The following is a 16305-nucleotide window of genomic DNA, read 5'->3' on the forward strand; positions in this document are numbered from 1 at the left end:
GCAGCTGAAGAAACGATCAAAGGTCGGCTTCCAGTGTTACAACAGGAGACCGATTTTAAAAGCTTGTTTCATTTTGACCAAGCGAAGAGATTCTGTTCATCATCACGTAGGACAAAGAAAAACACGCTGGATCCGGCTAATCTTTGAAAAATGACTAAAACGATTAATTGAATATCGAAATAGTTGCAGACTCATTTTCTGTTGATCAACTAATCGATTAATCGCGTAAGTATTAATTACTGAGCAGAATACTGCTATTGATTCATTTTCACTGTAGGAAGGAATCGAAGTGATGACGCTTGAGAGAAACTTTCCCATGAGACGTGAACACAGCAGCAACATGAAGACAGTATCAGAACATACAGGAAGTGATTCAGAACACTGTGGTGGATTCTGGGACATTGAGTTACAACTCTGCAGGGCTTCAGAGTGACTGTAGAAAAATATACTGTAGGTCCAGCTTTCCGTTCTTGACATCATCTTTGAGAAAGAGCGACCAGCGACGGAGAGAAAATCAAACAGGAGACGAAGTCTCAGTCGAGTCCGAAAGGTTTGGTTCCAAAACACGTATGACGAGCCGACAGAGCTCGAGGTTAAATAAAAAAGAATAAGGAACAATTTAAAGAAGAAGACGACTAAAGACAAATCCTCTCTGGTTGTCATGTGATTGTGCTTCATGAAGCTACACACCATCATCTACATCATCATCGGGACACTCAGGTGTTTCTGTAGCTGTGACGACACTGATGCTGCATTCAGGTCACGTTGGAGAAAAAAAAAAAAGCCAGAATGTCAAAATTATGACGTGACATCATCCAACATGGAGACTGCAGAGTGTTGGTTACAGTTTAGAGTCAATACAGAGACAAACTGAACTCTGTGCAGTTACTAAGCTGTTGCTATGGATACAGCATCTCCTGGCTGTAGCCATGGCAACAGGTGTGTTTCTGTATTAGTCGCTGTCGTGTCACATCAGCAGTGCTGTGGATTCTTTTTTGGGTTGGTTTGATTTCTTAAAAAACATCCGGTAACAGAAGGCAACAGAAAAAGTAAAAACATGGCACGATTTGGTTCTTAACAACCTGCCGACTCTGAAAGCTCAAACGTTTCTGTGGTTTAAAATCAAAGCGAAGACAACGAGGACGAGAGCTTTCACTGGAGATACATGTTCAACCTACATCAGTAACTACGAGCGCTTCATTTGTCTACCTGGAGTGGCAGGCAGGCGGGTGGGAGGAGCACTTTCAGATAAACAGCCTGAAAATAACTGACAGGCTCAACACACTTCAAGTATTTAAACTCAAGAAGAACAGATGAGGAGACGCCGACAGATCCGAAAACCATCTGATGAGATCCATCAAGCGTCCGTAGCCCGAGGGTCTCACGGAGGAAAAAACGAAGTAGTGTGCACGATTTCATTTCAGCTCTGGATTTCGATCTGATCAGCTTCATGTCGTCAGTGTGGATCTCTTAATGCGGTTTGATGCGGATCTTAAGCTACTTCAGGTTTTGGCTGTTAAACACAACGTTGTGTTTGAGCTCCCTTACTTTGCAGGAAAACTGATGTTCTGCTGTGAAACCTTTGATGATCCTGTGGGTGTCATCCAGTTCATAAAGAGGGGAGGAGACAAACATATACAACGATGTTAAATCCAGAGCGGGAGTCAGTAAGTCGTGCAGACTAATGATTTTCTTCCAGGCTCCGCAGCTAAAAGCTTCCAACTGTTTAAATTCATTTCCTAAATATACCCTCAGTATGAAAACACACCGCAGGAGAGGAGGATGATGTCACAGCCCATCAGAGCTTGCACATGCTCAGTGTGACTGACAGTCTGACTGCCATGTTGGCTGTTGTCATAGTAGCTCTGACCTCACCGTCCTCTCCGTCCTGATGAGAACTTTCCGTTAAAACAACAGTCTGTAGTTTTGGGACAGTTGGTGTCAGCTGTGCAGTGGATTCAACGCACCTCCCCACCACTGGTTCTGTGCAGTGAGGAGCGTTTGATCTCCTGACCTCTGCGGACCTGACGGGTGGAGTTAGGTGCAGCAGACACACAGAGGGAAGGCAGACCGACTCCAGCGTGTTTAGGCAGCAACCAGACTGACGGCTTGATTTCAGAAACATCAAAGACGGCTGCAGGGGGCGTCACACTTCACTCCAAAGTAAATGATGTTTCCACGTGCGTACGGCCCGTCAAGGTGTCTACACCTGATGGAGGTCACACTGGGAGCAGAAGTTTGACTGAAACAACAACATGACAGCTGGAACTTACAACCTCCTCGAGGGGTTTCACTGATGTAAAAATGACATTATGGTGGGAAACTTCAAGCCACCAGTTGTAGTAAATCGCTTGAATTGTTGTTGATTCAGTGATCAGCAGCTCTTAAAGGACTTAACGTTTAACAGCAGCAGCTCTTAACTCTGACCACACGGTTCTGTTTGTTTTGGCGTCCTGACAGGTACTGGTCCCACTGAGGGTTCAAAGCCCTTTGGTCATACCTGCCCGAGCACCCCTGGCTTTAGGCGTATAAACAATGATGCAGTTTGATCAAAACTGGAATAAAGGTTCTGTTATATTCATGATATAAATGTTGTATGTGGCTGTACAAAACCTGTTGATTCACGCCTGCAGAGGTCGCATGAACATGAACAGACAAACAATGACGGAGGAAAGCGATGACTCAGATTTAGATAACTGATAGAAAAAGATGACCATGAAGAAGCAGTTTCACTTTCTGCATCTGAAAAAGAATTTCAAACCAAAAGGAAACCAGAACAGGAAGGACCAGATTAAAAGTGAGGAACATAACTGGCCCTTTAATATCCTAAACTACATTTTAAAACTAAGTCTACATGTTAGACCAGTCTGAATCTAAATCTTGTCAGACGCAAAGTGAAATTAATTAGTGCGACGGACATACGGCAGCTAAATGTAAATTGATTAAAGGGAATAAATACCAAAGAAATGAAGCTCGTCAGTGTGGTTGCCGTCTAACGTTACCTGACTTTTATCTGAACAGTCTGGATCTGAAGAAATAAAAAAATAAAAGCTGAAAACGGTTTATTCTGAAGGGGGCGGGACTAGCAGACAGGGCTCAAGCCTCAGCGCTGTGATTGGCCGGGCCGTCCGTCAGTCACATGCTGCTGTCCTGTAGGAGGGGCTCGATGTCCTCCGCGTCGCTGGTGGGCGTGGCCAGAGGGCTGGCGCTCTGAGCGTGTGCAGTGGAGGTGCTGCTGGACTTGCGGGCGGAGCAGGTCTTGATGTCGGCCAATCGGTGGTGCTCGGGGATGAAGAGGGCGACGAGGAGAGCGAATAAGACGGCACACGCCCCGAACAGGAAGGGGGGGCCGGGGATGATCGCCTTCTACAGAGACAGAGAAATTAGACATCATGTGAAAATTATTACACATTTATTATGAAAATTAGAATAAAACCTGATCCATGTGGCCACTGGTCCATCTGAAACATCCCAGACCACCTTACAGTGCGAGTTAAGACGTCTGCTGGGGCCTGAAACTGAGGACTGAACCTGGAACCTTTAAGACCAGACCCAACTGCTGCTGCCAAATTTGAGACTTGAACTTGAACCAAGACTATATTTTATCCATCACTGACCGCCAGGTTAATGCAACACATAGCGTATGTGTGTGTGTGTGTGTGTGTGTGTGTGTGTGTGTGTGTGTGTGTGTACCTCTGTGCTTGGTGCCGGTCTTCCTGCCACCGGCTCCATGTCGTTCAGCTCCACGTTGAAGAGGAAGAAGATGAAACCGTAGAGAGCCGGACCCAAACCGTTACACAGACCTCTGATACCTGTGATCATCCCCTGGGCCACACCTGAACACACAAACACACACACACACACACACACACACACACAGAGTTAATACACCTTCAAACATGCATCAAAAAAGAAACACACACACACACAAAAAAAAAAAAACACACGCAAAGACAGAGGAGGCCAGCATCTTCATCTCTGTCTTCAGACAGAGAGACAGACAGACAGACAGTTAGACAGACAGACAGACAGACGCTCTGACCTTGCTGGTCAGGTGATGCACTGTGTGACACCAGAGCAGAGACTGCTGGGAAGGTGATGGAGGACATGGCTGCTACTGTTCCTGCTGCCCACATCATCCTGAAACAGAAAAAACAAACTGACCTGAGATCATCAGCAGAGTAACAAGCAGAAATATGGAGCGAGTGTGAATGAACGACAGCTGACAGGCAGACAGGACACAACGCAGCGTACTCACCACGGTTCGGAGCCGAAGCCGTACCAGGCCAGCTGGAAGAGCTGAAAGCCCAGACCCAGAAGAACCGTGTTCTTGTTTCCAATGGTCCTCATCAAAACACTGAGGAAGAGAGTCTGAAGAGAGAGCAGAGGGACCGATTATGGTACAGGATGACTGAAGTGACCGAAGCAGGTTTTTACTGGAGTCTGCTGTGATTCAACCAACTGAGGAATAAACAAAGTTTGGCTGAATGACCTCAGAGAACACACCTGAGTACTTAAACTGTCTATCCTCTTTCTGCTCACGAGGAGTCTAAAATCTTCTCCACATCCATTAAAACGGAGAAATGAGTATATATTTGGTGGCTCGTGGGAGTCAAGTATGTTCTAGGCCGTTCATTCATCATGTCTCTTTTATTTTCTCAAAGCCACAAACACTCAGATGGTTTCACAGAAACCAGGCGGCCGGCAGTGAGGACCACTTCCCCGACAAACCCTCCAAGATGGCGTCGGCTGGTTGTTTGTGTACCTGAGCGACTATAGAGAGGATTCCCACCATGGCGATGAAGGCTGCGATGGCTGCAGGAGAAAACTCGATCACCTGAAACAGAACCAAAGATCTTACAGTGACACAGTTCACCAGGACACCAACATGTTTAAGAATAAACAAACGCTGGTTAAACTCCCCACATGGGAAACATTTACAGTATAAAGTGTTAAACATAGTGCACTAATGGTCTACTTCATCTTTCACTGGCAGCGATGAGGTGAAACACTGAGGAGCAACTTTAACATCCACTCAGACCTTCAGTCAGACGTCATGACTTCTGATTTCACTCCTGAAACAACAGATTCCATCAGATGCAGCTGCTGCACCCATCTGGATGACTGTCAACTGGATCTGTGTAGGAGGTGTCGGCAGTCTCACGGTGTTCTGTGTACTTTTACCTTGAAGAAGTTTTCCATGAAGTTTAGGGACTCAGATCTTTAGCAGCTCAGTTAATGCAACAAACGCTGGCTACTGAACGAACTCAGGAGAAGAAGAAAGCGCTGTCACACCTGTCTGACTGTGTGTGTGTGTGTGTGTGTGTGTGTGTGTGTGTGTTACCTGTCTCAGGTAGAGGAAGAAGCTGGAGTACTGTCCGGCCTCAGGCAGGTAGGACAGGAACACTGTGACACAGATCAGCAGCACTGTGGTGTCTTTCCCGACCCGACGCAGAGACTGAACACACAAAACGAGTCATCAATACAGCTGCCAATCAATCGATCAATGAACGAATCAGCTGACATCTGGCAGACACATTATTATATGTTAATAATAATAATAATATGCAGTATTAGTGTAATGTTTCATGGTGGACATGAACAGGATCATAATGGGGTCGTCAGTGTGAGGAGGTCGGCTGGTTAAAACAAACTGTACGTGACCTCTGACCCCGTGACCTCACACTGTGGTGGTTTAGTCTCAGCGAACTCACGGCGAAGGGGTCGGCCTGCTCCCAGGAGATGGGGAAGCCCCAGGACGTCAGCCGCATCTTGTCGGGCAGCGACTCCGGGACGACGAAGAACACGAAGGCGATGTCGGCCACGGCGATCACCGTGGCGATCAGGACCACCAGGCTGTCCCCGTACTGTGCGGACAGGTAGGCCCCGATGGCCGGGCTCGTCACCAGACTGGCCGCGAAGGTCGCCGAGACCTGATGAGACACAGAAACACACGGAGTGAAGGGAGGAACCAGAACCAACTCAGAACCTTAATGAGGCCTCTTTCACGCCCGGCGGTTCGGTTCATCCATCTGCTGACCCTGGACCAGGTCTTTGTAAATATCTTACAATAACAAGTGACAGACAGCAGCTCATATGAACGCACAGTAACATCTTAACAACCTTTTCTAAATCAGAGTGGAAATATAATTCTTCTTCTGTCGGCCGTTTGTGTAACGAACAGCATGTCAACACTGAAGACTGAGGGGGCGGGCTCTGTGGTCATCTTAAAATATACATTTTTAACAAGCCAATAACCAGTGAGGAAAATAATACTGCATTATGGTACATCAGTGGAACTAATCTACCTGCTACTAAAGCAGACTTTAGCAGGCTTTGGTGTCAGTCAGAGACAAAAACTCAAAGACTAGAGCCACAATCTTAGACCAGTATTTAACAATCAGAGACAAATCAGAGGAGAGAACCACCGAGCAGACAGAAACCTGCTATCGGTCTCCACACCTCCGCATAAACCACTCAGACTCCATCTTTACTTGAACTTCCTGTCCTGCCTGTGACCCTGGCTCACTGCAGAGCCTCATAATGGCAGGAAACACATGAAACAGGCTCTGCGAGTACAGAACCTCCATCACAAACACAGTGTGTTATTACAGTGAGCACGCGGCCTGCAGGGCTGCTCCGCTGTGTGGACGTAGTTCTCTAACAACCAGTCAGGTATCACAGCTGTGAGCTACATCAACACCAGCTTCTCTGAATCATGTGGCTCTGTCAAAGCGTTCGGAGACACACTTCCTGTAGTAACGACTATGTAGCTGTAGTTACCAGTCCGTAGGCCGTGCTCCGCTCATGCTCCTCCGTGATGTCGGCCACGTAGGCGAAGATCACCGAGAAGGTCACAGCGAAAATCCCCGAGACGGAGATCAGAGCAAAATACCACCTGCAGACAGGAAACAGTTCAGACACACATCACAACAGGTTCATTTACAGTCAGCACAGTCAGATTCTGCTCAGGAGGAGACGCCACCTTGTGCTCTAAGATACTGTGATGGACATTTTCACGGCTGTTTCATTGAGCAGACTGATGATGACAATAATGATTCGTTTCAGCCCAACTGTCACTTTAAAGCTGCATTAAGGAAGATGTCAAAATGAAATGAGTGATTCACGCTGATGTTATGCGAGTGGTTCAGAACAAAATGTACTTGTAACTGGTGCCATCGTGGCAAACTGTTTCTTTTACTTGTGGAACGTGAAGCACAAACTGGTCTGAGGCCGGAGAGTCGGTCAGCTGATCTTGTGCGGCTGTAGTTCGGTCTACAGTGTGAGAGCGAACACCATTTTAAAACTCAATAACATGTCAGAGACTTTAGAGCGACTTCACTGAAGTACATGTTTCCTGTCTGATAAATAAATATTTCTTCAATAAGGCAGCTGATTGTGTTTCTATGTAATCCAGAGCCTGCAGAGGGAAACAAAAGGATATTCAACAGTGCTCATGTTTCCCTGAAACACACTGAGCGAACGCACCGTCCTCTCTCCGTGAGCAACACATGAACACTGAAGCTGAGCTGTGAGAGACCAGCAGGTCTGATCCTCAGCCGCTCACATGAACAACATGTGACCGTCTGGAGCCTGAACAACCAGAAGGCTGCCGGGTACCCTCCTCTGACTCCAGATCAGGCCAGGGCTGCGACTAACCATTCTTTTCATTATCAATCTGTTGATTACCTTCTTCATTAATCAATTACTTGTCTAGTCGATGAAACATCAGAAAACAGTGAAAAATGTCCCAGGACACGTCTTCAAATGTCTCGTCTTGACCAACAGTCCAAAACCTAAAGTTCAAGATATTCAGTTTACTGAAAGCAGCAACCAGAGAGCTTCAGCATTTTGTCGGAAAAAATGACTCTAGATCAGACTCACGGTGATTTCTGAAGTCCACAGTGCAATTAATATTCAGGAACAAAACTCACAACATGAACTTCTCTGATTTCAGAGCCACATCGTCCCTCTGAGAGGAACCTGAACAGTCCAACTTCTAGTCTGACATTAAATCATATAATTATTCTGATCCAACAGCAGAACTTTACCTTCGTTTCATCGTTAAACTGAAACCCTGCTCGGTCACAAGTAGCGCTGAAACAATTTATGATTAAATAGAAAATTCATCAACAGTTTTTTGATAGTCAATTAATCATTTAAGTCATTTATTGAGCACAAACATCAACCATCCTCTGGTTGCAGGAGGACTTTCTGCTTTTCTCAGTTTTATATACATAAAGTGAATATATCAATGGTCCAAAACGAGACAAATGAAGACGTCAGCTGGGACTCTAAACGACAAACACCCTCCAGTCACGACTGTGATATTAGCATTGTAACCTGATCTGATGTCAGTGGATCGGTTGAAATGATTTCCAGGAACAAAGTGACTTCACCAACAACAACACAAGCCTGCTGTCTGCTACATGAACAGCAGCTTCAGAAAACCTCACTTCCATTGGCTCGGGCTTCTCCGAGGGAACAACAAAGAAATCCGTTAATGCTGGCGTGAAAAAAGATTTTTATAGTGCGTTTAATACAAGATGCTCAAACTGCAAAGGAAATAATACATCTTTCATTATCACACACATACACACAGTTTGACTCACCATGGGCTGATCCTCATGAAGGGGATGGGGGCGCAGGTGAAGAAGACCGTCATGAGGAGGAAGGACTTCCTGCCCCAGATGTCTGACAGCGCACCAATCAGAGGAGCCGACAGAAACGACAGGAAGCCCTGAACAGGAAGACAGACACCACAAAAGTCTCAGTCATAGTTAAAGTGGACACGTATGATTCGTTTTCACACGCCGATCGAATAAAAAGTAACTGCAGACCATTTTGATGATCAATTAACCGTTTAAGTCAACATAGTGAACATGTAGTAATCATAAGAAAATATTCTGCAGATTTATCGATGATGAAGAAAGTCTTTAGTTGTGGCTCTAGAACATGTCCTGCTTTTATTAGACAAACTGCTCTGATACTGACTCACTCAGAGGATCAGGTATCGGCCACGACGGGACCAAACCACATTATATACAGTTTCTTTGCCATTAACATCCCTTACTTAACAATGATGCCAATGAGTTCCACACAGAGAGCTTTCCAGATGCACAGCTCTGGGATCAGAGTCAGGAGAGAGGAGGTTGGGTCAGTGCATCCATGTCAACATCTGTGAGAGCAGCTCTGTCTCTCTACTCAAGATATTCTCCCGTTAGTGAAATCAGATTCTAACCGTCAGTGGCATGAGGCTCGTCTTTTATTACCTATAAAATATTCATTCTGGTTTGTTATTCTAGTTGTATTATCTGCCATCTCCTGTTAGTACCTGCTCACCTGTTATCGGCTGCATTTACAGGACAAAGCCTTATATAATATGTGTTCGTGTTGGTGCTGTGAAAGAGGTCTTACCTTCACCCCCTGGACCAGGCCGTTCATCAGGAAGGTGTGCTGAGGAAACGTCTCATGGAGGACCTGAAACAATAACAACAGGTCATGTCTCCTGAAAACATTCTGCTTTAAGATTTCACTGCACTTTGACGTATTTAACTCGCTGTCAGTCTGCATCCGCTTTCATTTTCAAGCACAAATAACTGTGAACCATGTTAAAGGATGTCATGACGAGTCAGTTGTGCGACTGATCAAGAACATGTACCATGGAAATGTTTTCATACACACTTATAAACACACACAGCGCCTCTGTGGACAGTCTGTTGTCCCTGAATGAGACTCCACGCTGTTCAGTTACAGCACTTTCATTTCAGCGCTGTTATCTGTGGCCAAAACAGTCACACTAAGAATAACTTAATGAGCGTGTTGAACGTAGTTGGAACGTTATAACGTGGCATGAGTCACATATTGAAATATCAATCAATTCAGTCTCTACTGGATTACTGTGTTCAAAATGGCAGCAGTTAATGAAGAACGACTGCTGTGTTAGTGTTACTGAGTGTAACTGTGTGACATTGTGCTCCTTCCTTCTTCGTTCTGTTTGAAAATGACTTGAGGCTTCCTCAGTCTGGTTGAGACAAATCAATGGGTTTCATCCAAAGTTACTGTCCGTCTGCCGGCTCGGCAAGGAAACACCGTGGCATCACAAAGAGGGACTTTTGACACCCGCTGCTGAAGCCTCCTATTAACCTCAGAAGGTACACAGAACGAGGACTGTGGCTTACTTGCATTGAGCAGCAGGAACAACGACAGCAGCCAGTAACCCTTTCAATGTTCATATTACATGTTATTATAGTGTAAACCAGGTGATCCACCTACAAACACCCAGCTGATGGTGAACATCGGTTCACAGTGAAACTGGCTGGTGAACTTTTACTTTATGAAGCGGTGTGTGTGTTGATGTCGATGTTCGTCATGTGTTCACTCACGGTCAGCATGGGTGTGGTCAGCAGTCCCCAGGCGAAGAACTCCAGGAAGATCACCACCACCGCATGAGTCACTCTGGCTCGGCCTCGGCCGTGCTGCGGCGGGACGAGAGGCACAAACATTAACTATTCATCTGTGGAAATGAACCTCACTTCCTGTTCAATCTGATCAAAGCTCAGGTCTTCTACCGTTCTCCTCCAACATCTTCTACATGAGGACACAATGGATCAGACCCTTGACCTCTCCACCGTTTCCTCTCATTGTGGTGATGCAGAAATTAGTGTTTTTTTATTGCTGTTCTCATTTTAAGAAACATATGATAAAAGGTTTGGAAAAGCACTTTAAAGCTACAGGAGACCACATCTTCAAATACATAAGCAGGTACAGACAGCAACATCTGAAGTTACAAAAAAGCTCAAATCACTGTTAAAAGTCATCGGCCGGCCGACCGTTTTACATTTAAAGTGAAATATTGATAAAGATGACAGGTTTTGATCAGCAAGAAGTTCAATTCATTAGCTTCATAGAGTAGATGTGGTTTAGTAGAGAGGACGTCAGACGTTTTGCCAGTGACTTCACTCATTATGTCAAGTTTTTTTAATACTCCTAAACAGAAAGATAACTGATTGTCAGTGATGATGATGATGTCCGCTTCCTGCTCATAGAGTAAACTGAGTTTCTGTTCTGGAGGCAGTCTTTGTTAAACCAGAGCAGCTTTAACAACCTGAACTGTCTGAAGGAGCCGATTCAAAAAGATCTGAGCAGGTTCAGGTTCAGTTCAGTGTTGGTGAATTTATTCCTACATGTTGTTGTGTTAAGACACTGCTGGCACATCTGGACTACAGAATAAACCCTTATCTCTCCCTTTCCCAAACGATTCACCATGGAGCTGTGTGGCTTCACAGGTGTCTACTGAGGACAGGCTGCAGTACAGTCAGTCAGCAGTATGAAGAAGTGCTTACCTTCCTTCTGTCAAGAGCTGCAGCACAAACTCAACTCAACAGTTCAGAAATCTGTCAAATCAGAATGAAGCTGCTGCTAATGCTAAATAAATGTAACGACCCACGGAGGAATCGATTACATGCGAATTTATCAGAAGGAAACTACCACGAACACGTCTATCGCTATTTAGTCTTGTTGTTTCGTGATTATTATTATTATTGAATTGAAATGATTTACCTTCGTCGACAAACACAGCAGCGTTTAATTTCCACACGTGTCCAGGTGTGCAGTCTGAACAAACTGTCCTCAGGTAACATCTGAACACTCAGCTTCCATCCTCCAAACAGAGCAGCGCGCTGTTAGTTAGTAATGTTTACCTGAAGTAAACGTCGGCTAACTAGCTGACCAAGGAACCAGTTAGCTAGCTTCACTTAACGGACCGAAACGGTAGCGTTACCGGTTGGCGTTACCTCACATCCTAGCTAGCTACCGCCGCTGATCTAGCTACTAGCATGCACGTTAATCTCTGGCTAGCACCACCAAACACACGACCATGACCTCTCGATTATTTTGCAGTCGCCTGTCCGTCACATTCCAGCAGCTGTCAGCAGCTCTGCTCCGTTTAAAGAGCAACATTAGCCGACAGGGCTAGCCAAGCAAGCTAGCGCACTTCTTACCGAGCTGCGGACCAACATGATGTCGTTGGCCTCGGTCGCTGTTTTCTCCAGGTTCATCTCACATCTTGCCGTAACGATTTTCACATCGAGTTGATGTTGCTCGGCATCCTCCTGAGGTTTCTCCGTCTCTTCCAGGGTGTCCCGCTGTGTGGATTATAACTACGTTTCTGCGCTATCATGGACTTCAGCTAAAAGTCGACGCGTTAACGGGGCGGCAAACTGTGTGTGTGTGTGTGGGGGGGGGGGGTTGGCTTTCGTTTTTCACTAAAATTCCTCTGCTCTGATTGCGAGTCACCCGTTTGTCGCTGTGTTTTTATCATCAGAGTTGTCCGAGCGGGCGGCACTGTCTCCTCATTTCGGCCAGTTACCATTTAACAGGGGATAAACACCGCCTTACGGGGCCGTCTGTTGCGTAAAAACGAACGGCGGCTGTGTCTCCCCCAACGTATGTAGCAGTAAAATGTTAGCTGCTCCCAGATCCGCTCTTATTCAGGTTAGCTTCTCTATCACACAGTTGATAGCTAACAGATCTGGCTCTGGGTCAGCTCATACATGTACAGTTACTCCGTCTCTGTATGAAGAGCGCGCCGCCTGCTGCGCCGCCGTCACACTACAATGCAGAGGACGTTTTATTAACTTCTGAACGTATGAAACGTTCAGTGTCGTTACATTTAAACTCTCAGCGCACAACAGAGACTAAATACTGCCCGCGTTTAAATGCTTCTGGTGTTGCGGCTCCGTCTGTGAGAAAAACAGGTCAACAGAGAATCTCAGTATTTCGCAGGAAGTTCCTACGACTAACCGCGCTGCCGACTTTCTCATGGATCACTATTTAGCAAGAGGGAGAAAGGCGGGACTCGGCGGTGGAAGAATTTTTGGCTTCAACGCAAATCCGAACAACAACCAGTGTCAAGACAACCAGCATAATAAATTACTTTTCCGGTTAGCATTTAAAAAAATAAAAGCCTACTTACTAGCGCTGAAACGATTGACTAATAACAAAATGGTAGTAGTAAGCAAAATAGTTGCAGATATTCTCTGTAAATCAACTAAGTGATAATTGACTAATCATTTTTGTTCCACATTAATTTGTCCCCCATATTTTTTTATATCTGTCTTTATTATTTGTATATTGTTTTTCTTTTTAAAAAAAAAAAAAAAAAAAAAAATTCTTATTGACACAGTGCTTGTTCTGTGTTTCTGCACCTTTCTGTCTTTGCTGTTGTGACTTGTAAATTTCCCCGCTGTGGGATTAATAAAGTCTAAGTCTGAGTCTAAACACAGACACAGTGAAGTAAATGAAACTCAACCAACAACAACAAAAACCAAATGGAAATTAACTCTTAATTGGACACCAGCAACAGCCTTCATTGTGTTTTAATCTTTAATGAGGAAAGACTCGTTAAGATATGAAAATCAAGAATGTCCTGGTCACAGTAGGCAGCAATAACAATGAGTTATAGGAAAACCACAGAAGACAGATAATACATGCCACAAATCAGAATTATACAGAAATGCGATCATAAAATCATAAATGATAATTCTAATACAATCAAATAAAAGACACAACCTGAATAACACACTAAAACAACCTAAGAGTTTTTTTTAAACCATTGAAATGAATACTATCTAAAACAATGACACAATTTCAGAATCAGATACACTTTATTGATCCCCAGGGAGAAATTACACAGCAATGATTTGAATTCACGGAGTGAGGCCAAATTCTGTGATAAAAAAATCAACACATGCTTGTTATTCCTTTGTTTCGCGAACAACTAACAAAAAAAAAAATCACATTGCATCAAAATCCGCGCTTTTATTTTGAAGGCCGAGCCGCCTCACTTCCGCCTTCCCTCCATCTTAGCGCAGCTAGCTTGACGCAGCGGAGATCCAAACGGAGACAGAGCGGATCAATTTGGAGCCACGGCGGTTGATCGGGATTATGCGGCGACACTGATTGCTGCATCGGTAAGAAACTGCGGCCTCCGGCCCCGCCGAGCGAGCCGTTTAACGGGCTGCTTGTCCGCTTTGACGTTTTACCGCAAACCAGCTAGCATAGCGCCTGTGTGTTTTTCCTCTCAGACCTCCCCTCTCCCTTTGTTCGCTTGCGCCTTTTTTTGCACCGATGCGGGTTTTGTAAATACTGGCGCAATATGGCTGCCGTCTGGGGGTTTGACCAATTATCTCTGCACGTATTGAAATATTCCAGTGTAACCAGCAGGACAGGCTGGGTGCTGGTCAGTTAATCAGGAGAGTCAACTGTGACCTCTGGCTGGACATCTTCATCATCATCATCAGCCCAAACAACCAGCAACTCATTCATACAGACAGATTTATTATACACAGAGAGGACGTTAATGACAGCCTGCTCTTACTTTAATGTGACCTGCCTACTTTAATCTGTCAATGCACACACACACACACACACACACACACACACACACACACACACACACTCACTGACACACATGCAGTCAGAGTGTGTGTGTGTGTGTGTGTGTGTGTGTGTGAGGTGGGGGACACAGAAACCATGTAGAGGTGAGGACGAGATGCAGGAGGACACAGACAGCTGACAGGTTAGTGTGTGTGTGTGTGTGTGTGCCCTGTCAGGTGACCTCAGGTATGTCTGTGTCACACCTGGATGTTGGTGACATGATGTGTTTTCTCTTGGGGAGTCTCAGCAGCCTGACCCCCGTTATGTTCCCCATTGGGGCGGGGGGGGGGGGGGGGGGGTCTCATGTCAAACCTCTATTTACAACTTTGACATTTGACAACAGGACTTGTCTCCTCTGACTCGACCAGTCAGCAGCTGCTTCTAGCCCCAGATGTTTGGTGACTACGGCCCCCAGGTGTTTACATGCCACAGTTTCCTGGTTTCTCCAGCTAGCAGCTAGCATATCAACACAACTTCACTCAGTTCATTCACAAACCAGGATGTGGTGTTTACATGTGCAACACAAACCAGGTCGCTCCAACAACCGGGTAACCCCCTCCTGCAGGTGCACATGTAAACACTCAGTGTCCTTCATCTCCACAGGAACACTTCAACCAATCAATGAACACAGTTTGTGCAGATTTATTTGTCAATTGATCAACCAATGAAATCATCATCAGAGCTGAAACAGTTAGTTGATTATTAGATGCAACGATTAGTGAAGAATTAGCTGCTTTTCTTATATGATTATAAACTGAGTATCTTTGTTTTGGACACATTTGAAGACATCAGCTTGAGCTTGTTGGTGCTGAGACAGTTTCCACTGTTTTCGGATGTTTGACAGACCAAAAGAAGCCCAGCTGGCTGGAACGGACCCAGTGTTGTTGTGCTTTTAATGGTGACGATGCTAAGAGCATCGTAGTCCATCTATAAACGTCTGGTCCTTCAACAATCAGTTTTCGGGCCTCAGTCTGGAGCTTTAATCCCTCACATCACATCTTTACCTCCTGCTGTGGCTTCTGCCTTTAATCTTTCTCTCTGTATGGCCTCGGCCTGGTCTGATCCTGGTCTGAGTCTGTGCTGCTGCCGTATAGTGTTACTGCAGCGCTGCATGTGTGTGATGTGCTCGGCGGCAGCAGGTCTGTGGTTTGTGTTGCAGCTTGCAGCTCTTCAACGTTTATCGGTTATTTTATCAGAATAAAGACGTCATCTGTAAAACATCAGGAGGGTTTCAGAGGGGGACCCAGCAGTGCTGCCTGTCTCTGTGTCTCTGTCTCTCTGTGGTCTCTCTGTTGTCTCTGTCTCTCTCTGTGGTCTCTCTGTTGTCTCTGTCTCTCTGTCTCTCTCTGTGGTCTCTCTGTTGTCTCTGTCTCTCTGTGTCCATGTGTCTCTGTCTCTCTCTGTGTCTCCGTCTCTCTGTGTCTCTGTGTCTCTGACCTGTTGTTGTGTTGGGGGTCTTGGTCACAGAGTTCAAAGTCAAGTTGGGCTGCGGGAGAAAAGATGGCCGACTGCTGAAGGAAACATGAAGAGGAACGACTCGCTGCCCATTAGCTTGTTAAAAGAATCCATTTATTCTGTTATAGAGTGAAGCTCAGTGACGTGTGTGTGTGTGTGTGTGTGTGTGTGTGTGTGTGTGTGTGTGTGTGTGATGTGCTTTAATCTATAATACAGTAACAGGACGTAACCTCCTTCACTCAGATAATCAGCGTTTGGCTTCGTCACTTTTTGAACCCTCACACGACTTTATGACCTGTTCAATAATTTCACGAGACTTCAGATAGACGACGACGATGATGATTTGATCCTGTATTTAATGAGGTAGTCTAGTTAATTAATTTATGTTATTTTTCTTTACTGGGTTTGTAA

At 45.3% G+C, this 16305-nt stretch overlaps 1 protein-coding gene across 1 annotated transcript; it reads right to left on the reverse strand.

The window, feature by feature from the left end:
* Window positions 1-1662: 1662 nt before the first annotated feature.
* On the reverse strand, window positions 1663-12119 carry mfsd14bb (major facilitator superfamily domain containing 14Bb). The gene is made up of 12 exons (XM_070903658.1): window positions 12003-12119; window positions 10386-10478; window positions 9418-9480; window positions 8613-8740; window positions 6784-6898; window positions 5715-5933; window positions 5345-5458; window positions 4766-4837; window positions 4259-4371; window positions 4043-4140; window positions 3672-3836; window positions 1663-3368 (listed from the first exon to the last, which is right to left on the reverse strand). The coding sequence occupies exons 1-12, from the start codon at window positions 12057-12059 to the stop codon at window positions 3136-3138; spliced, it is 1470 nt and encodes a 489-aa protein (XP_070759759.1). The 5' UTR covers window positions 12060-12119; the 3' UTR covers window positions 1663-3135.
* Between the last annotated feature and the right edge of the window lie 4186 nt (window positions 12120-16305).

Source organism: Enoplosus armatus, chromosome 4, assembly GCF_043641665.1.
Source record: "Enoplosus armatus isolate fEnoArm2 chromosome 4, fEnoArm2.hap1, whole genome shotgun sequence".
Classification (NCBI taxonomy): domain Eukaryota; kingdom Metazoa; phylum Chordata; class Actinopteri; order Centrarchiformes; family Enoplosidae; genus Enoplosus; species Enoplosus armatus.